General features: G+C 49.9%; 1 protein-coding gene across 6 annotated transcripts; it reads right to left on the bottom strand.

The window, feature by feature from the left end:
- Positions 1–3,271: 3,271 nt before the first annotated feature.
- Positions 3,272–26,341, bottom strand: KIF18B (kinesin family member 18B). Of its 6 annotated transcripts, none has more exons than XM_009431976.5 (16): positions 26,192–26,341; positions 14,616–14,942; positions 13,843–14,000; positions 13,415–13,519; positions 13,091–13,201; positions 12,817–13,014; positions 12,507–12,683; positions 11,491–11,565; positions 11,252–11,352; positions 10,635–10,821; positions 10,181–10,308; positions 7,397–7,602; positions 6,604–7,156; positions 5,567–5,656; positions 4,992–5,077; positions 3,272–4,764 (listed from the first exon to the last, which is right to left on the bottom strand). In XM_009431976.5, exons 2-16 carry the CDS (start codon positions 14,926–14,928, stop codon positions 4,658–4,660), a joined length of 2,595 nt encoding a protein of 864 aa, XP_009430251.1. In that variant the 5' UTR covers positions 14,929–14,942; positions 26,192–26,341; the 3' UTR covers positions 3,272–4,657. The 6 variants fall into 6 exon arrangements, with proteins under 6 accessions (XP_009430251.1, XP_054527340.1, XP_009430254.1 ...); XM_054671365.2 differs by having other exon boundaries at positions 6,604–7,129; XM_009431979.5 differs by lacking the exon at positions 13,091–13,201.

Genomic DNA, 26,341 nt, shown 5'->3' with positions numbered 1-26,341 from the left:
CTGCGCTGGGGTTAATAAGCTCAGGCCCGTTCTTCCTTGCTTCTCCCCACCCCAGCCAGGGCCCACTGTAGCCTGCCCCCCGCGTCCCAGCCTGTAACCCCGAGAGCAGCTTTTTAATTGCTTTCCCTGATCTGCTCTGTTCCCCACTCCCCTCTGCCTCCCTGATTGGCTCCCTCTGGAGGGTGAAAGGCGAGGACCAGATGTGGCCCTGGTGGGAGGAGCGGACTGGCGGGTGGCCTGTTATTTCCAACCCATGAGTCCTCCAAATGGACAGGATGAACCGGAGAACGGAGGCAGGAGGGCTGCATGCGAGCTGTGGGAAGCCCTCAGGGTGAGCTGGAAAACACAGCAACCATCTCTAGGCCCCTGGGGTGATTCCCCTGCCCCACATTCTTTTTGTTTTTGTTTGTTTGTTTGTTTGTTTATTTTTTGAGACGGAGTCTCACTCCGTCGCCCAGGTTGGAGTGCAGTGGCATGATCTCAGCTCACTGCAGCTTCTGCCTCCCAGGTTCAAGTGATTCTCCTGCCTCAGCCTCCCGAGTAGCGGGGATTACACCATGCCCAGCTAAATTTTTGTATTTTTAGTAGAGATGGGGTTTTACCATGTTGGCTAGGCTGGTCTTGAGCTCCTGACCTCAGGTGATCCGCCCGCCTCAGCCTCTCAAAGTGCTGGGATTACAGGTGTGAGCCACCACGCTGGCCCTCACATTCTTTATCTCAAGCCCTCCTGGATCCTTCTTCACAAAGAACCATGGAAGAAGGGAAGATGACTGTGAACCAAATTCTAGCTGGGAGCCAGGATCCCCCAGACATGACCAAGAGCCAAGGGGACATTCCTGGGAGAATCTGGGGGTCTGGGAGGCAGGACTCCTGAGTTAGTAGCCACCACGGAGGCTCCCCAGGTGGTGACGAAGTCCCCTTTGTGGGCCAAGCTGATGACCGTGTGTAAGGGGTACCCAGAGAGAAAACCCAACCCCTTCTCCTTGGCAGATACCAACACTGATGGAGATTTTGGCTTACACTCAGGTGATAGGAACAGGTGCCATCCTGATTCCGTGCATGGAGGGACCATGTCTTGTTCTGTTTTCAGCCCCTGGCACTGAGCCTGATTCTCTGAACTGGGCAGGATTTGTACCCCAGGGTGGGGGCCCAGGCGTGAGCCGTGGGTACTGAGTCAAGCAAGGAGGTGGGCATAAAAGGCCTGGGGCATGAGGATTTCTAAACTCATAGAGGTGGAGTGAGAGGCTTTTCCAGGCCTTTGAGGTGGAAGAGGCAGGATGAGGCAGGGAGTGGGGGGCGTTAGACCAGGCTGGGCCCTCAGCAGATGGGGAGCCATCGATCGCCGCGTTTCGTGGATGACTCTCTTTATGTAAGAACAATCCAATCTGAGTCTCATTGCCGCTCACGGAGGTCAGCTGGGAGCTGGCTGTCAGCTTGCTGCCCCCTGGATCCCCTGCCAGCTCCCTGCGAAGCTCAAAGCTCAGACCAGCCAAATTGCCTCCTGGCGTGGGGACACCACACCGCGAGTGAGCACTCTCAGCCCGACCTCCTGTGATTGAGGGCAGGAGCCCCATGTGTTTGACTCCATCGGCACAGAGTCGTTGTGAATTTAATGGGTTACCTGGGAGCACATTTTGCACCACGGAGCCACAAGTGTTTGCCAAGTGAATGACCGGCTGTAGAACATTCTTGTCAAGAGTGACCTCTTCCACTTGAGCTGCCCCCGGCCCAGGCAAAATTCTGCCTCATGCCACGGACCCTATTGGGTGAAGGTTGCCCTCCTGGCCCTCATTACCAGCTGCCTTGCCCTGTGCCTGCTGCCTCTGCACTTGCAGGGGTGATGGTGATGATCAAATAAGATAATATATGTGAAGGCCCCAGGAAATGGGGGATGTTATTCAATTTGAATCCAACCAACACTCAGTGAGGCCTCCTGAGGTCAAGGCACCATGCCAGGGCACTGGGGGCTACGATGATGTGAATCTGTGACTGCCTCTCTGGAAATCATGGTACACAGTGGGGGAAAACTTCATTAAGACTAATTGGAAAGGAGGGAACCCCAAGCACATGAAATGTCTGTCCTTTTCACTTCCCTCTGGAAGTGAACAGACATTGTTCACTTCTGGAGGAAAGCAGCTTGGTGTGATGCAGAGAAGCAGACCTCACATCCAGAACGCTTGAATCTAACTCTGGGCAAGTTTTGTGACCCTTTTGGAGCCTATCATTATCTCCCTTATGAGGTGGCGCAGCTCAGTGAAGGGCCTGGCAGCCAGTGGGTGCTCGATGCTTCTGGCTGTTCTTTCCTCTACTCCAAAAAGGGCTCAGAGGCCAGGCACGGTGGCTCACGCCTGTAGTCCTAGCATCTTGGGAGGCCAAGGTGGGTGGATCACTTTAGGTCAGGAATTCGAGACCAGCCTGACCAACATGGTGAAACACTGTCTCTACTAAAAATACAAAAATTAGCCAGGTGTGGTGGCCCAGATCTGTAGTCCCGGCATTTTGGGAGGCTGAGGCAGGAGAATCGCTTGAACCCAGGAAGCAGAGCTTGCAGTGAGCCAAGATTGCACCATTGCACTACAGCCTGGGAGTTGCAGTGAGACTCTGTCTCAAAACAAAACAAAACCAAAACAAAAAGGGCTCAGAGCTGAGGGGCTGACCCGGTAGAGGCTGCTCCCCGAGAACAGCCAGGACTCACTTGAAATTAGCAGCATTTATTTACATGCTACTCACAATGCTCTAAATACCTTTAACATGTTTGTTTTCAGAAGCAGGTTAAACACAGACTCCTGTAATTTTGTTTACACTATTAATTCATTCAGCCAACCATGTCTTCATGGGGAGAACGGAGGGAAACTTATGTGGCACTGTCGCCCAATCCAAGGAAGTGGAGATGGAAGTCACGAGCCAGGTGGACGGGTGTTGGCAGCAGACTGCACTGGACTTAGGCCTGTGGGGATTAGCTTGGAGCCTCACCTAAGACCTGGGGGCCACTAAGAAGGCAGAACTCCTAGCAACCCACCGCCAAGGCCGTAGAAGGGTGGAACAGACCTCCAGGTGCAATTACTCCCAAACTCACGGAGAAGAGGAGGCCCTTTAGGGCGTATTGGGCTGTGAAGTGAAGAGCCGGGCTCAGACCTCAGGCTCCAGGAGGAGGCAGAGTGAGAACTGTTTTCTGTATATACTCAGAAGTTTCCTGAGGTCTTAAGAGTAGCAAGGTGAGAAAGGGAAGATGTTGCTATCCTATCTAGGTGTACAGAGAGACACACACACCAAGGATGGAGACGGTTTATTGTTATACCAAAAATATATGTATATATCTATATATATATGCAGAAATAAAGGATCAGAAGGCTATAAACCCAAGTATCATTAGCATTTATATCTAGGTGCAGCATTAAGGCTGAATCCCCCTTTACACTTTATTTTACACTGAACGTGTATCCTATGTACAATAGAGTTAAGCAATAAAGCTGTCTTCATTTGGAAATCAAGGCACCATTATCATCCACATCGTCACCAGGACTGTGGTTGGGGACCAAGGGGAGTAGGGATGAAGATGTCCCTCTCAGAAACCAGGAAGAGCCAAGCCGCGACTCCCCGCTCCCCAACCCATCCTCATTCCTCCTCTACTGCCTGTGGCCATCACCGTGGGGCCTGTGTTAGAGACAGGTGGGGAAAAGAGCCCAAGAGCCGTCTGCCTGCACAGAGGGCATCATAAATGAGAGGGGAGGCCAGGCGCGCCTGGCTCACCACGGTGGCTCACGCCTGTAATCCCAGCACTTTGGGAGGCCGAGGCGGGTGGATCATGAGGTCAGATCGAGACCAGCCTGGCTAACACGGTGAAACCCCATCTCTACTAAAAATACAAAAAATTAGCCGGGCGTGGTGGTGGGTGCCTATAGTCCCAGCTACTTGGGAGGCTGAGGCAGGAGAATGGTGTGAACCGGGGAGGGGGAGCTTGCAGTGAGCCAAGATCGCCACCACTGCACTCCAGCCTGGGCGACAGAGCGAGACTCCGTCTCAAAAAAAAAAAAAAAGATGGGGGAACATGGCAGCACCTTTAAAACAGCAACACGGGCCAGGCGTGGTAGCTCATGCCTGTAATCTCAGCACTTTGGGAAGCTGAGGCAGGCGGATCACCTGAGGTCAGGAGTTCAAGACCAGCCTGGCCAACATGGAAAAACCCCCTCTCTATTAAAAAGACGAAAATTAGCTGGGTGTGGTGATGGGTGCCTGTAATCCCAGCTACTTGGAAAGCTGAGGCAGGAGAATTACTTGAACCCAGGAGGCGGAGGTTGCAGTGAGCCAAGATCGTACCACTGCACTCCAGCCTGGGCGACAGAGTAAGACTCCATCTCAAAACAAAAAAAACAAAAAACAAAAACCACCAAAAAACAAAAAACAGCAGCACATTAACACTCACAAATGAATATGTACATACCAAGAAGCTGAGTGTAACAGGAGATTAACAGAGGGTGAGTAGCAGGATGGATGTCTGGGGAGGGATGTTAATACAGCAAAGGTGTGTTGGCACTAATTGCTCCCAGGTAAGGAAGGCAGGTCCAGCTCCTGGTGCAGGTGGCTACAGGTCCAAGAGGGGTATCCAGCAGAGGGGCCGGTAGGTTAGGACACCTTGGTGGTCAGGACATTCTGGCGGTCAGGACACCTTGGTGACGCCGTTCCCTGCTGAGCGCGCTCTCCCCACCCTGATGAGGTCCTTTCCATTCCTCCAGTTGCTAGGGCACAGGGGACTCAAGGGCAGCTCTGCAGGCCAGTTGGATGGGTGGTGGGGAGTGCAGCGAGGAAGGAAAGTGACGCTCTGTCCCCGTCCTCCAGCCCACCTCCCACCTGTCTCAACAGCAGCGTCCCTGAGATGCTTGGCAATACCCTAGGCCCTCCTTTCTTCTGGGTCTCAGCTCCCCGTCCCCTCCTCCTTCTTGTCTTCATCGGCCTCCATGGCCCAGGCTATCCCTGTCCCTAGTGCCAGTCACCTGGGAGTACAAGGGGCCCAGCTGGCCTCTTCAAAGTGCTGCTGGGGAGACGGGCGATGCGGCTGCGGCCATGGGAGACTGAGGAACTGAGGGAGGAAAGGAGGGAAGGTGGAAGGTTATGGCCCTGTCTCTGGACTATGGGTGTGCATTGAAGTGGGGCATATAAGTACTTGACACTAAGCCCTGAGAGCAAAGGCTGCTGGGCACCAGCAGGAGCTTCCAGAGCTGGATCTAAGGGCAGGAGAGGCAGTGTGTAGGGTTGGGGACACAAGAGGGAAGTAGCAGTGAGGATGGAGAGTCCCTTTGCTGGATTAATGGTGTGCAACATCTCCCTCATGGATAAATGGGTGCTGAGAGCCTCCCTCATGGATCAGCTCTGGGGTGATCCTGGGATAGCAAAGGCCAAGGAAACCTCAATTGGAGAACTAGATGCGGGCCCTGCTCACAGGACCTCAGCTGCTTGCTCCGGGGGTGTAGAGACAGAGACACTGGGGGCCCAGAGTCGGCCCAGGTGTCTACTGCCCTGGTGAGAGCGAGCTCCTTCTCCCAGACAGCTGACACCTCCCAAACCTCACCTCGCAACGCGCTTCTTCTTGCAGGCAGAGGTCCCAGGGAGGGAAGATGTTGGCTTGGGGCCCTTCATGGTGAACAGGGGCACGGGTGCCCTGGGGAGGGAGGACAGGGAAGGAGGCTGATCAGCAGGGAACCGGAAGCAAGGCCAGCCACTTCCTCCCTCCAGCCCCCAGCTCGGGCATGGGGGAGGGTGGTTGGACAAGATGACCTCTGAGGTTTCTTCTACAAAGAGGTGGATTCCTCTCTCTGCCTGGCTGACAGCTGAGTGACAGGCCTGCTCTGCGAGGACATCCAGATGCCAGTTTCTGGTGCACCCGGGGAACTGGAGTTCAAACAATTTCACCCTTCCACCTGCCCAGCTCTGCGCTTGTTACCGAGAGCTGCTTCTCGGGCTATGGAATGGGCGGGTGCGTGGGTGGGCAGAGCCTGCCAGCCTCTGCCCCACAGGTGCAGGTCAGTCTGCCACTGGTTCTTGGCCTTGGACTGTCCTGAGCAGGCTGCTGTTCCCCTCCCCTGCCATGTGTGTGGAAAGGGGGAGTGACAGCTTCGTCTTCTCACTGGAAAATACTGAACTGAGTTTTCTAAGGACCCCCTTTCCTGTTCCAGATGCTGGGCCGGAGGCCAAAATCTGGAGTAGAAGTGGCAGAAAGAGGTATTTCCCAGTGGAACATAGAATGCAGCCCAGGCCAAAGAGCCCAAGTAAAGAGAGGAACAGTAGTGTTGGGTTCCCCTAGTACATTCTTGTTCCCTGCTGACTCTTTCCAAGTTGGGGTCCCATTAGCTACTCATGAGCATGCTACAAACCAGCACAGAGTGGGTGGCTTTGCAGCATGGACAGACCAGGCAGGGGCCCCAGGAGAAGTGACGCCTCCCTGGCAGCTGTTGGGCCTGGGGAGCAAAGCGGATCACAACCAAAGTGGAACAGATAGGAACCGTCCCAGCTCCAAGGCTGTCCTCCATACTTCTCAGCAGCACCAAGAAGTCCCTTGCTGACCACTGACCACTGACAGGAGGGGTGGAGCGAGACTGGGAGACCCACCTGGGGATGAAGGGCTGGTCCAGCCTGCTCAGCTCCTGGGGTATTTTGTCCCAGCCAATGCATTCATGGAAACTGGGCTTTGAGGGAGGCTCCTCAGAGAGATCAAAGGTGGCATTGAGGTCTCGAGTGGGCAGAGCCAGCGGGGTGGAGCAGTTCTGCATGGCGGAAGGGCCCAGGGGCACCCGGCTTTTGATGACTGTGGCTGGGCAAACGCGAGGGGAATGGCAGGGGGAGGAGGCCCTTTCTCCTTTGGGGGTGCTGGGCCCCTGTGAAGGTTGGGTGTCAGGCAGAGACCCTCTCCTTAGGCAGGGCAGGAAGGACTGGCGCTGGCGCTTGGTGCCCCGCTTTGGGGCCGTGGGACTGTCTGGCTCCAAGGCGCTTGGTCTCCTCCTCTTCTTCTCCATGGGCCATCGGGACCCCTGGGCTGGGGTGCAGGTGGGTCCAGGCGGGATTCCCAGGGTGTGCAGGGGGCCACTCAGTCGCCTCGCCATAGTCCGGGTCACAGGGCCAGTGTATCCTGGAGGCTCTGGGCAGAGAGGAGATGGCACAGGGACTGCACAGAAGGAAGGAGAGTTTGTAGAACTTGGGGAGCCAGACGCTGGAGACATGAAGGAGCCCATAACCCCTCAGGTCTCCTGGGGCCTCTCTGTGTGCAGAAGTCTAGGATCCCAGGGGCCCAGCCTCCTACAGCAGCAAAACCCAGCAACTGAGGCCCCTGGATACCCCTTGGCCCCAGTGGGGCCTTGAAGACAGCACCTTGAAGACAGGCAGGGGAGAGCAGGATGAGACTCACTTGACTCTGAACACAGCTCCTGAGCCAGAGGTGCCCCCCTGGCCAGGCCTGAAGTCCTCAAGGCCTCTGCCCCAGGCTCAATTTTTTCCTCTTGCACCAGCTGCTGTAGGGTCTCAAACTCTGTGATCATGTCGGGCGTCAGGAGGTTGGCTGCTTGGAGCAGGGAGTACTGCCGCTGGGCAAGGCACAGCACCTTTAGGGCCAACCTGGAACAGAAGAAAGGGGATTCCCAGCCCTGCTCAGACTCAGCCTGACCAGGAGCCTCTATGCCATGCACCTGTCCTCATCACTCCAGCTGTGGTTGAGGAGCCTGAACTGGTCCCCTGGCTCCCTCCTGCCTCACCCCAGACAGGCTAGCCAGACTCACCACCCTCTCAGCCACAGCTCCTGCTCTGCTATTGCTGAAGGCCAAGGCCGATCAGGATGGCCACGGGTAATGGTGGGAGGTGTCACCCACTAAACACGCCCCATGACAAAGACAGTGATCTGAGAAGTAGGGAAATGGCACTAGGTGGCCCTGGACTCAGAAGGTCTGAGTCTTCTCTTGGCTCTGCCACCCACTAGAGCTGCAATCATGAGTTCATCTACCCTAAGGGCAGCGCTAGGGGGCAGTTAAGAGCCCAGCTCAAGTCAGACTGCCAGTTTCCCGCTCACATCCTGGCTCCAATACCTCCCAGCTGTGTGATCTTGGATGCACTGGTTAACCTCAGTCTCCACAACCTTAGAATGGGGATAACAAATGCCCTCACCTCATAGGGTTATTGGAAAGACTGAACGAGTTACTTTACAGACAAAATGTTTAAAGAATACCTGACATGTAATAAGCACTGTAGGTCTAGCTAACTATTGTTTCCTGTAAAATGGAAATAATACCATCTTGCTGGTTAGGATAAGAGGAGATTATGTAAGATAGGCTATGTTCATTGTGGTTCTAAGAAGGCCCTCAAAAACGCATTCCATCTATGCTTTCTATTTAATGACTGGGATCCTGAAAAAGTACGTGTGAATCAAGGCGTATTTCACAGGCACTGGGGGGCTACTTGAAGGAAATGATGAAGGTAATGAGATTATTGATGTTGTAAATTTAGATTCTAATAAAGCATATTTTCTTTCTGTAAGGCACACCTATGATAAAAGAATAAACACAATTATCTCAGTGGGAATTATCCATGGAAAATGGTTTATCCTCAGGTAGTTCTACTGGCCTGGACATCTCTGAAGCCCCCTCCACTGCCCTCAGTCAGGGTGTGCTGAGGGAACACAAACTCATTTTATAAAGCAGCCTCAAGGCCTTTTTGAAAAAAGGCAGGATATAAATTAAAATGGACACAGAGGAAACTCATTCTATATCTGCACGAGCCACACATTACAAGGAAGATTAGACAATTGCGAAGCATGGGCGTTTGGGGGAAATATCCAGGCTCTGGCCCCGTCCCTCTTGCTATGTGAGCCTGGACAAAGGCTTCAGTGCCCCATCTGACAAATGGGGAGCTGGTCTAAATCTGGAGTTTTCAAATTAGGTTTCAAAAACCCATCAGACAGAGTAACTCTGTTTTGACTGTTCTATGCATTAGACTTCAGCATAAGATTTCATTTGAAGAAAGTATTTTGTAGCTAAAAACAATAAAAAAAAATCTGAAAAACCACTGAACTGGAAAATCTAAGATCTACTCACTACCCTAGTGGTCCAAGATTCTAAATTCTAAAATCAAAGAGAAATTATTTTCAACGATCTGGCTGTTAGGACGTTTCCAAACATGGAGATTTGTCACATTTTATTAGTACTTCATCCCCAAGAAGTAGGGAGACCGGGGGCTATGATCCCCAGTCAAGGCCAAGGTTGAAGCAATTTGTTGGAGACCACAAAGCCAGGGCAGAAATAAGGACCCTGGTGTCCTCTCTCCTCATAACAGGGGACCCCTAGCAGAGGGGCCCTGGGTCATCGGTAGGAGCTCATGGTTGTTCCCTGGGAGATCAGGGGGATGTCGCACCAGAGCATCCTTGCCTCTCCAGGGCCCCGGGCAGGACCCGATAAGCAGGAGACAGATAATGAGCTGCCGATTATTCAGACTGCAGCATTTTTGCTGAGTCGGGAACAGACACTCCCCAACAAGAAATAAAATTAAACAGGCCCTTCTGTCCAGAAGCTTTAAATACACTGCCTAGCATGAAGCGTGCTGGGGAGGGAAGAGCGGGATGGCAGTAACAGAGCTAAGTGGCAGGGGATTTAGGAACTAGGGGCCAAGGAGAAAAATATTAGCAGCATCTTTCTATGAAGCATAGAAAGAATGGTCCAAAATCCATTTTTCTTTGGCTCTGATTAGTGGTTTGTATTTACTTCTGAGAAAAAATAGCCGCAATCAATCTGTTGATGAAGATACACGAAAAACACTGGCTCAGGAAGGCTGTCCCTTCCCCAGCCTGACGTTCAGCTTCCCTTGGCTGTCCCCTCCTTGCTGTGGAGGGGCAGCCTGGCCTCAGACTGGACAGCAAAGCGTAAGCCCCAGCCGCCCTGCCCTGACCCAGGGTCTGCTGGCTGCCTGGATGTACTCTGGCATTTTGCTTCCCTCTCCTGCTAGGCAGCCAGCTATGTAGAGGAATACATAGAGGTGATAAGTTAATCAAGTAGGTGACGATAACAACAAGGAGGTGAAACCAGGTAAAGGACAGTGCTGAAGAAGAGACAGGGCTTTTGTGATGTGCTTAATACCAATTCCCACACCCAGGGAGGCTGAGCCCATTGCTTCCCACCTTGATTCCAGAATACAGCAAGAAGATACCTACTGCTTAGAACGGTCCCCATCCAGTTCCCGTGCTGAGAAGTGGCCCACGACTGGCTTGGGCTGCAGGGTCAGGCCAGGGGACTCTGGCAGTGCATGTGTGGGGTTCTGCTCTGGCATCTGGGTTGGAACCTAAAGAGGAAGGAAAAGGCACAGGTAGAGGGGCCAGGATGGCCTCCCCATCTTTATAAACAGCTTCTAAAATCCTTCCCTCTTACAAGAGTGGAAATGACAGCTCCTAGAATGACCAGGTCCTGGTCACTTCCAAACACACAAGGATCTGATAAGAGTATTTCTTCTTCCTGCACAGAATCTGAAATCCTCCTAATGACTAAGGTGCAAGACATCCACATAGAGACGGGACTAAAGGGACTCTGAGTCAGGGAGAGGCAATTTTTCCAATATCCCACCAGCTCCAAGCCCTCCCGATACCCAGGCCTCACACCCCCAAGTCCTACCTCCTCAGCTGGGCCTTCATCCTCATCCTCTGGGGACTGCTCCTGGTCTGAAGAGTTCCCTTCCATGGCCCTCTCCACCTGGGCCTCCGTCCCCAGACTCTCCTCTTGAAGGGCTCTAGGCCCTGCAGGGAGCTCTGGGGTGCAGGGCTGGCTGGGAGGGTGGGGTGGCAAGGGGGAGCTGGGAAGGCTAAGCGGGAAAGGAGGGTTTGAGAGGCAGGATGTGGGCCAGGTGGGAGAGCAGGGAGCGGGTGGGATCTCTGTGGCACCCAGGTCGTATAGAGTCCATAAGGGACAGATGCTTAGGTGACAAATGGGCAGTAGCTGAGGGTAGGAGGAGTCAGGGATTTTCTGGTTTGAGAGACAATGACACACACCCCTAAGTTCACCTTCTCTCGAATAGTAGGCCCTGCTCTTACGGGCTGGGGTACCATTTACTCATTGGACACAGCACTCTAGGTGACAATCAGTTGCTGGGCAGGCACTGGGTGCAAACCCTTAACCCTAGGGATTGGAGCAGAAGCAAGGAGTCCTAGTCCTCCAGAAACTGGAGAAGAGGGCCTGGCTCCCCATCCTGGCTGAGCTGCAGGGTGGGGGTGGGAATGGGCAGTGGAACTCACTGTTGTGGTGGTGGTCCCGACTTGGGAGATCCTGGGAGGTCCTGTGGTGGGGGCTGGCCTCCCCGCTCATACACTTGGAGCTTCTTCCTCAGAGCAGCTACCTGGAACAGAAGCAGCCCAGCCCCTGAGAGCCCCAGCTAAGCACAGGAGGGGAGGGGCAGACAGAGCCCCCGCCACACCCTCAAGCTCCTGCCTCTGGCTGTCGGCCCTCCAGCCTGCCCCCAAGGCGGGCTCCTCACCTCAGCCTGGAGCTGTTGGCAGATGGTAGCATACTGGCTGATGTGACAGTCCAGGCTGGTCACATTGCTCTTCAGCTGAGATGGGGAACAGGAGAGAGATTTATTTGTTCATTCAAAGCAGCTTTTATCAGCCACCGCCGATGGCCAGGCACTGCACTAGGTCTCACCCACGTCCCCATGACCCACCCTCGCAAGTGGGGAGACACAACAGAGAAGGTCAGTATCATGCCTGAGACCACAGCGAGGGGCAGAAGACCCCTGACTCCACGACTAAGACCTTCTTGCCAGGGTTAGGGTGTTCTTGCAGTGGTCCCAGGAGAGCCAGGGCTCCCTGGGGGGAGGGAGGAAGAGAGGGGTCAAGCAGATGTGGCAGAAAGCATATAATGGTGTTTATGTTTTGCTGAAAATATGCTCCCACTGCTAAAAACAAGTCTGAACTAGACCACTGGCCAATGAGAGGCCACCCTCCTGCCGTCTCCCTTGGTTTTGAAGAACATCTTGCCCCTCTCAGCTGGTGGCTTCCCACCCAGGGATGGGGACTGTGTCGCTTCTATCACAAAGACTCTCTGAAGACAGAGGAACTTCTTTTTTTTTTTTGAGACAGAGTCTAGCTCTGTCGCCCAGGCTGGAGTGCAGTGGCATTATCTCAGCTCACTGCAACCTTCACCTCCTGGGTTCAAGCGATTCTTCTGCCTCAGCCTCCAGAGTAGCTGGGATTACAGGTGCCCACCACCATGCCCAGCAGATTTTTGATTTTTGTATTTTTAGTAGAGATGGGGTTTCACCATGCTGCCCAGGCTGGTCTCGAACTCCTGACCTCTGGTGATCTGCCCACCTTGGTCTCCCAAAGTGCTGGGATTACAGGCATGAGCCACCATGTCCAGGCCAGAGGAACTTCCTTCCTCTGCCTTGGGGACACTTGGCCCAGGGATCTATGGAAGCTGCCTGGGTCCCACCCTTTCCTGCTCCCCAGCTGGAGCTGCCCCACGCCCAAGCCGGCCCTGGCTGGCACGCACCGAGAGCCTGATCTCCTTGGCCCGGTCGGCATATTTGAGGGTGTTGTACGTGTCCTCGTAGGTCAGGCTGGAGGGGCTGATGGCAGCGATCATCACTGTGCGGCAGTTGCCCCCGAGGGAGTCTTTGAGCAGGCGGGTCAGTTTGCTGTCCCGGTAGGGCACATGGGTCTTGCGGCCCTGGGGGGCAGTAAGCAGGTGTGGGGTGAGGCGACTGATGGCACTGACCCAGGATGGGGTCCTGTGGCCTTTGGCCCTGGGTTCAGGTGCTCAGTTGCTATCCTGGGGAGAACACTGGCCTGTGCTGCTTTACCTTTGCATCGGCCAAGGCATTGAGGACGTTGATGAGCGCCAGCAGAGAGCGGTTGATGTTGGCCCCCTCCCGCAGCCGCTCCCCCTTCGCATGGGTGCTGGATGCCCGCTCTGAGCCAGCCAGGTCAATCAGGCTCATCTTGGCCACCTGGACAGCCTGGGTCAGTCCTGGAACCCGGTCCTGCTGCTTCACAAAGATCTGAAGGCAGATGGCAGGGGTGAGGGGGAGATGGGCATCAGGGGCACTGGTTTCAGGCTCTGACCCATGACCTCACCTGGAAGATGGCATGGGAGCGGGAGGAAGTCGCATTGGCATCAGTGGGGTGCTGCGTGCGGTTACGGTTCCCCCTGGTCAGTATCTCCAGCAGCTGCTCGGCTGAGGCTGGCTACAGAGGAGAAGCCCAGGAACGGGGCTGTGGGTTCCCCGATCAGGACTTTTCCCCTAACAGGAAGGGCTGCTCTTCAGAACCTACATCACCCCCTTGCTACCACCACCACTGCTACCACCATCACAGGACCCAGGGCATCCCCAAACGGTTTTGTGAGGGAACCCCAAGGACCCATGGGGCCGATCATCCTACCCGAGCCCAATCCCACACCTGGTGGAAAGAAAGTCCTTGCACCACCACCCCCTTGTCGGGGTCCTCGCGGATGGCAAGGGGCCCCTTGGGCTCCAGGAGGTCATGGATCTGTTCATTATACACCTGAGAAAGGAAGAAAGGAAGAGGCCTGAGGGAGAGCGGCCCATCAGGAAACCTCTCCCTAGCGGCAGGACAGGGGAGCTGAGGCCGGGATGTATCTGAGACACCCACAGAAGTGGCGCTTCCCAGGACTGTGTTACATGACCACAGCAGGGTGAACAGGCAGGTGTCTCTAGTGCAGCATCTCACTGAGCAGTATCTATCTCCTTGAGGGGTGCCAGCTCTCCATTTCCTGCCACCCTGTCCGACACCAGCTCACTCCACCCCATGGGCTCACTTCCCCCCGGGTGGTTGTGAGAACAAGGCCCAGGGCAGGGGCAGCCGACCTCCTGGTAGCTGATGAGCACCTCGAAGTGCTTCTCCTGCTGGCGGGCCTCCAGGCGCCTGTACAGTTCCACGGTGGTCAGGTACATGATGCCGGGGTCCCCCTCCCTTCCCAGCATGGTGTGTGTCTTCCCAGCCCCGGTGGCCCCGTAGGCAAACACTGCAGAGGACATAGTAAGGAGGAGGACCCCAGTGCCTTGCCACCCAGCTCAGCCCTTCCCTCCTCCCTCAAGCCCCTTTCCTTTTCCTCCTGTGTTCCCTGGTCCATTAATCCCACTAATCACACCCTCCATGTTCCCGCTGCAGGGCTGGAGTTCTCTGTGTGTTTGTTCTGTTCCCCCATAGGCCAGTGGATTTGGGATGACCTGATCTCCACTATGGGTGCGGGCTATGCCTTCCTTCTGTAGGTGAGGCAGCTTTTGGTGTTGAAGGCTCACAGTTATCTCCCTCTTACCACTTACCCTGGTTTATCCCCACACACTGTGGGTGTGATCTGTGAGTGGTGTCTTCTCCCCTCTAGACTATAAGCACCAAGTGGACAGGAACTGTCCTGTCTGATTTGCTGTTGCAGCCCTGGGCCCAGTAGAGTGCCTCCCCCATAGACTGAATGAATGAATGAGTGTCCCACAGAGCATGATGGGACATTGTACAAAACTCCTTAGTAAATCGTGCCCAGCTTGGGGGAGGCGGGCACATGCCAGAAGACACATGAAACCCTTCCCTTAGGAGGAGGCAGGGAGGCCAGGCCACTGCCAGGCAGGGCTGAGGTTCTCACCTGAGCAGTTGTAGCCCTGGAGGAAGCTGTCCAGGACGCTGTGCGTGGTGTGCTGGAACACGTCCTGTTGGGTGGCCGCCTCGCCAAAGACCCGGTCAAAGACAAACGTCAGGTCTTTGCCCTTCTTCTTGGGGCCATCATGGGTGCCACCCCATTTCAGGCCAGGGAACCCTCCATCGGGCTCCTCAGGGTTAAACACCAGCACCCGCTCGTCCACCACCTGAACCACTGGCCGCCGCTGACTGTCCAGCTCCCGAGGGGTGGGGGGCCGCACCCGTACCACCACTTGCAGCGTGCTGTCCTCCACTGCCATCACTGTGGCGACACCTGGGTGAGACATGGTGGAGCTGAGGACCAATCCCACCCCAGGCCTGACCAGGTGCCCCCTCAGCACTCCAAGGTCCCCTCCACCCACTCCCAATGACTGGTCTCTGTTTTATGCCTCAAGAGAGTAAAAATATTGGTGCTGAAACCAATTATATCTCTTTCTCACTTGAAATACCATCTTTGTCATACTCAAATGACTCTCTCTCTCTCTCTCTCTCTCTATATATATATATATATATTTTTTTTTTTTTTTTTTTTTGAGACGGACTCTTGCTCTGTCGCCCAGGCTAGAGTGCAATGGCATGATCTCGGCTCATTGCAACCTCCACCTCCCAGGTTCAAGCGATTCCCCTGCCTCAGCCTCCTGAGTAGCTGGGATTATAGGCGTGTGCCACCATGCCTGGCTAATTTTTTTTTTGTATTTTTAGTAGAGATGGGGTTTCACCATGTTGGTCAGGCTGGTCTCGAACTCCTGACCTCATGATTCGCCTACCTCAGCCTCCCAAAGTGTTGGGATTACAGGCATGAGCCACCGCGCCAGGCCTCAAATGACTATATTGTTGGAGGCCTCTTACTGGGCTTTCTAGTATGTTCCACAAATCCATTTGTCTATTCTTTTTTTTTTTTTTTTTCTTACCTTTCATAACCCTCATGTATCTCTGTCTATTCTTGGGCCAGTGCCACACTGTTTCCATATTACTTTACAGTATGCTTTCCAGCTAGTAAGGCAAGAACCTCTTCATTACTCTTTCTTTTCTATAGCTTTCTTGGCTATTTTCAGGCATTTATTGTGCTACTTGATTTTAAGAAAATTTTATCAATTCTACCCCCAACCTGGAGCCCTCTCCTCCCTCAAAAACCCTACTGGGGCTACAGTTTGAATTGTATTACATTTACGTATTTATTATACTGAGCCTTTTATTTTATTTTTTTACTTTACATAAGCCTTTAGCAGCCAAGTGTATTAAACTCTTTCAGGCAAGATTGTGGCTACTGCCTTTCTTTTTGTTCAGATATTTTTTATGTCCCTCAATAAGATTTTATAGTTTTCTATCTCTTCAGTTAGTTCTGTAATTGTCCTTTTAATATATTTCTCAGGTATTTTATGTACTTAATTGCTCCTGTGGATGGAACACTTTTCCCCATTTACATTTCCAGCTGATAATTACTAGTATGAAGGAACACAACTAATTTTAGATATTCACACAATATCTACCACCCCCAAACTCTCTTATTAATTTCATTTATTTTTATTAGAACTTATTGGGTTTTCTAAGTATACAACTATGTATCAGAAGAGGAAAAAATTTTTACCTTTTCTTCTCCATATTCATACCCAATATTTCATTTCTTGTCTATTGCAGTCTCTAGAATTTCTAAAACAATGTTGAATAATAATGATGATAATGTGCATTCTTGTTTTGTTTCTGATTCTAAAGGAAATGGCTTTAGTGCTTCCCTATTTAGACATTAGTTTTATACAAGTAGTCTTTATAACATTAGCAATTTCTTCTATTCTTGTTTTACTTGGGGTTATTATTAGGAAAGTCTAGAATTTTATCAATGCTCTTTCAGCATCTCCACACACACACACACACACACACACACACACACACACACACACACATATATATATATATTTTTTGAGATGGAGTTTCACTCTTGTTGCCCAGGCTGGAGTGCAATGGCGCAATCTCAGCTCACTACAACCTCTGCCTCCCAGGTTCAAGCAATTCTCCTGCCTCAGCCTCCCCAATAGCTGGGATTACAGGTGCCCGCCGGTGCGCCCGGCTAATTTTTGTGTTTTTAGTAGAGACGGGGTTTTGCCATGTTGGCCAGGCTGGTCTCGAACTCCTGACCTCAGGTGATCTGCCCACCTTGGCCTCCCAAAGTGCTAGGATTACAGGTGTGAGCCACTGCACCTGGCCCTCCCAATATATTTATGTGCTTTTTTCTCCCTTATTTTGTTGCTATGGTAATTTATTAGATATTATTCCTGATATCAAACCAACCATGCATTCCTGGAAAAAAATTCTACCCTGGCCATAGTGAAGTTTTTAACACTTAAATAGTCAGACATGTCAATCTTTTCTTTTATAGCTTTTATGTCATACTTAAGAAGACATTTCTTCTCCAAGGTAATAAACCCTCTTCTTATATTTCTATCTAATACTTTTTCTTTCTTACATTTAGGTTGTCATGGAGATGGAATTTTTTTGTGTGTGTGAACTGTGTGAGGAGGTTTCTAAATATCTTTTCTTTCTAATTGGTAAGCAATTATCCTCAAGGTCATTTATCGAATAGTGCATTCTTCCTCCACCAATTTGAAATGCCAAATTTAACATAACTAAAGTCTCATAGAAACATGAATTTGTGGCTGGGTGTGGTGGCTCATGCCTGTAATCCCAGCACTTTGGGAGACCAAGGTGGGCGGATCATCTGAGGTTGGCAGTTCGAGACCAGCTTGACTAACATGAAGAAACCTCGTCACTACTGAAAATACAAAATTAGCCAGGTGTGGTGGCACGTGCCTGTAGTCCCAGCTACTTGGGAGGCTGAGGCAGGAGAATTGCTTGAACCTGGGAGGTAGAGGTTGCGGTGAGCTGAGATCGTACCACTGCACTCCAGCCTGGGCAACAAGAGTGAAACTCCATCTCAAAAAAAAAAAAAATTAATTAAAAAAAAAGGAACATGAATTTGTGCCGGGTGCAGTGGCTCATGCCTGTAATCCTAGCACTTTGGGAGGTCACGTCTGTAATCCTAGCACTTTGGAAGGCCGAGGTGGGCAGATCACCTGAGGTCAGGAGTTTGAGACCAGCCTGGCCAACATGGTGAAACCCTGTCTCTACTAAAAACACAAAAATTAGTCGGGCACGGTGGCGGGCGCCTGTAATCATAGCTACTCGGAAGGCTGAGGTAGGAGAACCACTTGAACTTGGGAGGCGGAGGTTGCAGTGAGCTGAGATCACACCATTGTACTCCAGCCTGGGTGACAGAGACTCCATCTCAAAAAAAAAAAAAAAAAAAAAAGAAACATGAATTTGTTTCTGGACTTTCTCTTCTGTTTCGTTATGTCCATTCCTTTTCCAGTACCTCACTGTTGTAATTACTGTGGTTTTATCATATATCACCTCATTGCTCTTTTTCTTGGCTATTTTTAGGCATCTTGTCTTACATATGATTTTAGAATCAGCTTATGAACTTCTATGAAAAATCCTGCTAAGATTTTAATTTGGATTATTTTGAATTTATAGATTAATATGAGGAAAATTGGCATCTTTACAATATCAAGTGTTCTCACCTAGGAACTGATATCTCTTTCCATTTATTCACACCTTTACAGTCTTTAGTAAAATTTTATAATTTTCTTCACATGGGTATTATATATTTCTTGATAGGTTTATTACTAGTTATTACATGATCTTTGCTATATTATGAATAGGCTCCTTATTTTATTTTATTTTTTTTTTAGACTGAGTCTCGCTATCGCCCAGGCTGGAGTGCAGTGGCACGATCTTGGCTCACTGCAACCTCCGCCTCCCAGGTTCTCTTGCCTCAGCCTCCTGAGCAGCTGGGATTACAGGCGTGTGCCACCACGCCCAGCTAATTTTTGTATTTTTAGTAGAGGTAGGGTCTCCAACTCCTGACCTCAAGCGATCCACCCGCCTTGGCCTCCCAAAGTGTTGGGATTACAGGCGTGAGCCACTGCGCCCACCCACTCCTTTTAAAATCACATTTTCAAACTCCTTCTTTCCAGAAGATAGGAAAGCTACTGATTTCTGCATGCAGATCTTGTATCTGGCCACATTGCTGAACTCCCTTATTGGTTCTAATAGATCGTCATTGATTATCTTAAGTCTTTCAATTAAATGATGATATCGTTTGAAAATAATGACAGTTACTTTCTATTTTTAGCTCTTCTATGTTTAGTTCCCCACCTCCACTGCCCATTAGGAAGGTAGGAATGGGTGTTGAATTTTATCAAATGCTTTTTGGCACTTGTTGAAGTGATCACACATATTTCTCCTTTAATCTATTAATGTAGAGGGTGACTCAACAGATTTCCTAATGTTGACCTGGTAATAATTCCAAACATATATTTACTCATTCACTCTTATATCATCCCCAGACCTCTCTCCCTGGTTTTTCATTTCTCTTTCGAAACAGCGTACCAAAGGTAGGGATGGAATTTTTGGAATGCAGCGTACCAAGGGTAGGGATGGAATTTTGGAATGCAGCCTGGAAAAGTTCAGCCCAACTCTAGGGATATATTGACAGGGGTGAGGAACAGGGGCTGTTCCTGGGCGTTATGAATAGATGGATGCCTTCCAGGTAAAGACTAGCTTCCACTGGTGGGTCACAAATACCAAGGTCATTCAGCAAAGAAAAGTGGGGTTTCTACGTGACACTCTAGCAAACAGCTAAGGTTTTCCTTGGGGAATGAGACAGAACTGAGCTGATTTGAAACTCCTGTCCCCTCATCCCTAAACTTCTTAACTTCGTCCCCATATAAAACAAGAAAAAGATATCAACCAACCATAATCCTTTTACATGTATGTAATTCTATTCCTGTCCCAGCAATCAGATTGCCATAGTAAGCATATTAGCTAAGTGCTCACTGCGTCAGGAACTGTTCAAAGCACCTTACGCATATCATCTCCTTTTATCCCCATTGCAATCTCACAAGATGGATACTATTATTATACTCATTTTTCAATGAAGAAATTGAGACAGAGAGGGTTAAGCAATTTGCCCAAGGTCTCAATGCTAGTGAGTGATGGAGCCCCATTCCAATCCAGGCAGTCTGACTACACATCGGGCTATACTGCCTTATAGTGATATTATATATTATGCTACAATGATCACATCATTGTAATAGTCCCTTATGTTTGTATAATAATTATAATTCCTTTTATGGAATTAGCATTCTGTATTCTACACTTTCAAATATATGGACTGTACCTAATTTTCTTTTTCTTTTTTTTTTTTTTTTTTTGAGACAGAGTCTCGCTCTGTCGCCCAGACTAGAGTGCAGTGGCACGATCTTGGCTCACTGCAACCTCTGCCTCCCAGGTTCAAGGAATTCTTCTGCCTCAGCCTCCCCAGTAGCTGGGATTACAGGCGCCCACCATTATGGCCAGGTAATTTTTGTATTTTTAGTAGAGATGAGGTTTCACCATGTTGGCCAGGCTGGTCTCGCACCCCTGACCTCAGGTGATCCGCCTGCCTTGCCCTCCCAAAGTGCTGGGATTACAGGCATGAGCCACTGCACCCAGCTGTACCTAATTTTCAACAGAGAGGGTTCCTGTCTCCTACTCTTGCAGACCTACCCCCAGGAAACCCCACTTTGGCACCCGGGGAAGGGAAGGCAGAGGGTGCCTGGGTCCACATTTCCCGGCAGTCCCTGCTCCCCATGGGGAGGGCTTTAGCTGAGGAGGAGCCACAGAGCAGCCTAACATTCTAAGCAGGAAATTAAAAAGGGCACTGGCAAAGGAGTGCTCATAACCTTTACAGTTCTCTCCTCCCGCCTCCTGAGGGCCAGTGTGGCTGAGTCTGTTTGCCTAATGAGATGTTTTCCTTCTTGCTGAGATGGTGCTGGGGGCGTGGGGCACAAAGTGTGGATGACACTTGGCATAGCTGCCGCGAGGATGCCTGGGTCCTGGTCCCTGTTCAGCATCTGACCAAGGGGGAGGTCTTTCCACAAGCCACACCAGGTCAATGTCGCATCAGCTTCCCTCTTTGAGAACCAGAGAAAACAGCTACCGATTTGCTCCCGCCCCAGGGGATGGGGAGATTAATGAGAGAATGTGTGTCAAGTTTGCTTTGATCCTTGGTTGGAAAGAGCATTTCAGCCCAAAGTACAAGGGAGATGATTCTTTAATAAGATCTTCAGGATTCTCAGCCAGCCACAGTCACGTCCTGTTTCTAACCCAGGGCAGCTCATTAAAACCCAGAGGCTAGTGCTCTGCCAGGCTGGGGCTGGGAAGCCAAGATTCTGTTGTTTTGGGGAGAGCCTGCTCTGCCCACCCTAGTAGAGACAGGCCCAGTGAGCCCAAGCTCCTCACAAGTCCCTGGAGAAGAATTTCAGAGGACTTGAGGGAATCTACCTGCAGACTCTGGAAGCTGAGGAACGTAGTAGGGGTGAGGGGGTAGGGGAAGAAGCCCAGCCCCTGGACGTCCTATTTTTACAGGCGATGCTGTAGCCCCTTCATCTCTCCTTCACAACCCTAATACACTTGTTTTTTTGTCCTTAAACTCCAAGAGGAGGACCTTCTTCTGACATAGTCTGTGTACCCCAGGTGCCTGGGCACCCGGCCCAGCATGCAGCAGATGCTGAATTTGTCCTATGAATAAATAAGGGCCAGAGAAGAGCAGAGTCTGAATCCAAAAATCTAAAAATAATTATTATTACAGCTAACATTTACTTAGTGCTTACTATGAATTAGACACTATGCTAAGTGCTTTACAAATGGTGTTTAACTTTCACAACAATTGTTATATCCCTACTGTACAAAAGGAACAGGAGGCACAGGAACTTGTCTCCCAAATGTGAAGTAGCAAGGCTAGAACTTGACCTTCTGTCACCAGGGGCACTACCCCATCCTTAGGCTGTTCTGCCCTGCAATTGGGCTTGGGTAGCTCCCATCTCCCCCTCACCTTGGTACCCACAAAAGAACAGCACCCCCGATCCACCGGTTCTTCCTACATGTTGTGGTCATGCAGAGGAAGAAATTGTGTTTTGTTTTGTTTTTTTGAGGGAGAGTCTCGCTCTGTCGCCCAGGCTGGAGTGCAGTGGCGCCATCTCGGCTCACTGCAAGCTCCGCCTCCTGGGTTCATGCCATTCTCCTGCCTCAGCCTCCCAAGTAGCTGGGACTACAGGCGCCCGCCGCCACGCCCGACTAATTTTTTGTATTTTTTAGTAGAGGCGGTGTTTCACCGTGTTAGCCAGGATGGTCTCGATCTCCTGACCTTGTGATCCACCCGCCTCGGCCTCCCAAAGTGCTGGGATTACAGGTGTGAGCCACCGCGCCTGGCCTCTTTTGTTTTTTTAAATAGACAATCATAAGGCTGTAACTGATGATAGCGTTGTTAGTTTCTTTCTAATCTTATTTTATTTTTATTTATTTTTCTTGTCTTACATTTCTGGTTAGGACCTCCAGCACAATATTGAATAAAAGCAGTAATAGTGAGTATCCTCGCCCCTTTCCTGATTTTATAAAGAATCCTTCTACTATTTCACACTTTGTTGGTTTAAGGAAATTTGTCTCCATTTCTAGTTTACCTATATATATTTAAAAGTCATGAATGGATATTGAACTTTATTGAATTCTATTTTCTTTTCCTTTTCCTTTTTTATTTTTTTAGACCGGGTCTCATGTTGTTGCCCAGGCTGGAATGCAGTGGTGGGATCACCACTCACAGCAGCCTCGAACTCCTGGGCTCGAGCCATCTTCCCACTTCATCATGTCACCTACCTCCCCAGTAGCTGGGACCATAGGTGTGCCACCATCCCTGGCTAATTTTTAAATTTTTTGTAGAAATGATGTCTCACTATGCCGCCCAGGCAGATCTCCAACTCCTGGGCTCAAGTGATCCTCCCACCTCAGCCTCCCAAAGTGCTGGGATTGTAGGAGTGAGCCACCACACCGGCTCCTATTGAATTGTATTTCTGTGCCTAATGGGATATGTTTGCTCTTTAAATCTCTAAATGTGTAAATTATATTAATAGATTTTCCAATGTTAAACCATTCTTGCATTCTTGGGATAAATTCAACTTGGTCATAATCTAGTTTTTAAATACATAACTGGTTTCTGATTGCTAATATTTTAGTAAGATCTTTGCAACTACATTAACGAAACAGATTGACTTGTAATTTTTTTTTTCTTTTTTGAGATGGAGTTTTGCTCTTGTTGCCCAGCAGCCTGGAGTGCAATGGCATGGTCTCAGCTCACTGCAACCTCCGCCTCCCCGGTCCAAGCGATTCTCCTGCCTCAGTCTCCTGAGTAGCTGGGACTACAGGTGCCTGCCACCACGCCCGGCTATTTTTTGTATTTTTAGTAGAGATGGGGTTTCACCATGTCGGTCAGGCTGGTCTCATACTCATGACCTCAGGCGATCTACTGCCTTGGCCTCCCAAAGTGCTGGTGCTGGGATTACAGGTGTAAGCCACCGCGCCTGGCCTGACTTGTAATTTTCTTTGTGTCATTTTTGATATCGTAAAATAGACTCAATATGTTTTCTCTTTTTTATAGGGACAGTTTGTGTAAAGTAGAATCATCTTTTTCAATTGCCTGTAAGTTTCTGGTGGAATTTGGTATAGGTTTTTCATGCCTGTGAAGATACATTTTAAACTAACTCAGTTTCCTCTATGGAAAATTGAATTCCTCAATGGAATAGTCCTAGATCTAGTCAAAATTTCCATAACTTCTTGAGTCAGTTTTGGCAAGTTGTTTTTTCCTAGAAAATTTTCCAAAGGCATTGTCAAAAAGAATGTTCCATTGCCGTTTCTCTTTCTTTTAATCTCTGTAACTGAAGTATGTCCCTATTTTTGCTCCTAAGGTCTTTTTTGTATGTTTTATTTATTTCTCCATCAATACTGCCAGAGGTTTTTTAAATTATTATTCTTTTCTAAGATACAGCATTTGACTAAAATAATCCTATTATATGATAAAACTCTATTTCATTGATTCTGCTTTTAGCTTATTTATTTATTGAGACAGTTTCACTCTGATGCCTAGGGTAGAGTGCAGTGGCGCGATCATGTGTCACTGCAGCCTCAACCTCCTAAGGCTCAAAAGATCCTCCCACCTCAGCCTCCTGAGTAGCTGGGAATCACAGGCACACGCCACCACACCCCCCAATTTTAAATTTTTTTATAGAGATGGGGTTTCACCATATTGCCCAGGCTGGTCTTGAACTCCTGGGCTCAAGCTGTCCACCCGCCTTGGTTTCTCAAAATGCTGGGATTACAGGCGTGAGCCACCATGCCCAGTCTCATCTTCTTTTATATTCTACATATGTTCTCTGCTGTTCTGTCTTATTAAAGTTGGATATTTGCCTCATTAACTTTCAGCTTCTTAAACAAAATGTTCTAATATAAGCATTTAAGACTATAAGTTGCCCTCTAAGTATCGCTTTAACTGCATCCCACAAGTTTTATAAATAGTATTTTTATAATCGCTTCATGTTAATTATCTTTTAATTACAATTATGATTTCCTATTTGACCTACTTAAGTGTATTTTTAAAAAATTTCAGGCCGGGCATGGTGGCTCACGCCTGTAATCTCAGTACTTTGGGAGACCGAGGTGGGTGGATCACCTGACGTCAGGAGTTTGAGACCAGCCTGGCTAACACGGTGAAACCCCATCCCTACTAAAAATACAAAAAATTAGCCGGGTGTGGTGGCGGGTGCCTGTAATGCCAGCTACTCCAGAGGCTGAGGCAGGAGAATCGCTTGAATCTGGGAGGTGGAGGTTGCAGTGAGCTGAGGTGGTACCATTGCACTCCAGCCTGGGCAACGAGGGAAATTCTGTCTCAGAAAAAAAAAAAAAAAACAAAACCCAAACATGGGCTGGGCACAGTGGCTCATGCTTGTAATTCCAGGGCTTTGGGAAGCTGAGGTAGGAGAATAGCTTGAGGTCAGGAGTTCAAGACCAGCCTGGGCAACATAGGGAGAACTTGTCTCTACTTCCAAAAAAAAAAAAAATTGTAAATGTGGTATTTATAACCTAATTGCTTATGTAAAAAGATTATGTTTTATACAATACTCTGATAATTGTTTAGATTTGTTTTGTGGCCAGGTAGAAAAACAATTTATAAATTTATAAAATATGCTACATGGATACTTTTTTTAACTTCTATTTTATTTTTTTGCAACAGTATACATGTATACTTTTTTAAAAAGGTATAAATGGAATTCGGTTAGATAATATAAAGACCAACATCTTAAAATAACTCTCTAGGGGTAGGGAAATTCAATAATGAAATGGGCAGAGAATGACTGGATACCTTTGTACTTGTTGAAGCATGGGATGCAGTGACTGGGGAAGAAATAGAATAGGGAGAAGATTGGAGCAAGCAATATAACATTGAGATGTTCTCCTCTAAACTAGGCTTAACTTCTCTGAGCCTCAGTTTTCCAACCTGTAAATTGTAAATAATATTAGTATCTACCCCATATATTTGTGAAGATTAAATGAGTTCATTCAAACCCGGTAAGTGCTCAATAGATATTGGTATCACTGTTAGAATTATATGACATATGGCATTTTCCCATGACGATGGAGGAACCAGTGTCTTCAGTAAAATCCCTTAAGTTCTGTGGCACAGACCAGGCTTAATCTTTTCCATGTCACTTCAGTTCCCTAAAAGGTCAAAGCTAAGGGGAGATGCATCCTAGGAGCAGTAACAAAGGCCTGGTCTTCTGTCATATAAATGTTCTTTCACTTGTTCCTTCATTCAATCAAACATTTGGCCAGGTGCAGTGGCTCACATCTGTAATCCCAGCACTTTGGGAGGCCGAAGCGGCGGATCGCCTGAGTCAGAAGCTCGAGACCAGCCCGGCCAACCCTGTCTCTACTAAAAATACAAAAATTAGCTGAGTGTGGTGGTGGGCGCCTTTAATCCCAGCTACTCGGAAGGCTGAGGTAGGAGAATCGCTTGAACCCGGGAGGCGGAGGTTGCAGTGAGCCAAGATCGCGCCATTGCACTCCAGCCTGGGAGACAGAGAGAGAGACTCCATCTCCAAAAAAAAAAAAAAAAATTTACTGCGTGCCAGAGCCACCGGCAAGTGCAGCTCTGCAATCAGTTCAGTAGATGGGTGGAGGGGGGCCTACGTACTCCTCACTGACATGCAGGGAGTCCCAGGCCTTTAGTTGTAGCGTGCAGAAGAGCCCAATTCTTCCTCACTCGCGAGCAGGAGGACCTTTCACGGGGCCGACGTACAGAGGGCCAGGCCCTGGTGGCAGATGTGCAGGCCCAGTCTAGGTCCAGCATAGATGAGCGGAGGGGTCCTGACCACCCGTACGGGTGTGTAAGGAAGCGCTCCGCTTCCCGCCCAGTTTAAAGGGGTCCATGCAGACAGAGCCTGCCGGGGCGGCAGCAAAGCTCGTTCTCCGCGCCGCACCTTGACGTCCAGCACAAAAGAGGCCTGGCACAGGCCCCCCGCCCGGAGCAGCTGGGTCTGCGCGTCCGAGACCTGAGAGCAGGCGTTCGCGCGGTCGGTTCCGCCGTGGGCCAGGACTTACCTTTCGTCGGTTCTCCGCCGCTGGCGTCGCTGCTTGCTCACGGGTCCCACAGCCACACCACAGACAGGAGTACCCACACCAGGAGAGAGCGCCCCACACCCTCCCCTACCCGCGCCAACCTCCACCCGGCGCCTTGCGTTCAAATTAGCC

Source organism: Pan troglodytes, chromosome 19 (assembly GCF_028858775.2).
Source record: "Pan troglodytes isolate AG18354 chromosome 19, NHGRI_mPanTro3-v2.0_pri, whole genome shotgun sequence".
NCBI lineage: Eukaryota > Metazoa > Chordata > Mammalia > Primates > Hominidae > Pan > Pan troglodytes.
Note: the sequence above shows the minus strand (reverse complement) of the source record. Positions and strands in the feature narration are given on the sequence as shown.

Bases quoted from the DNA above. Each gene is read 5' to 3' on its own strand.
- KIF18B (XM_009431976.5), bottom strand. From the start codon at position 14,928: ATGGCAGTGGAGGACAGCACGCTGCAAGTGGTGGTACGGGTGCGGCCC. The intron at 13,520-13,842 runs GTCGGCTGCCCC...TTCCTTTCTCAG, and splicing joins TGCTCATCAGCTACCAGGAG to GTGTATAATGAACAGATCCA. The intron at 10,822-11,251 runs GTGAGTTCCACT...TTTCCCGCTTAG, and splicing joins TCGGGACCACCACCACAACA to CCTTCCCAGCTCCCCCTTGC.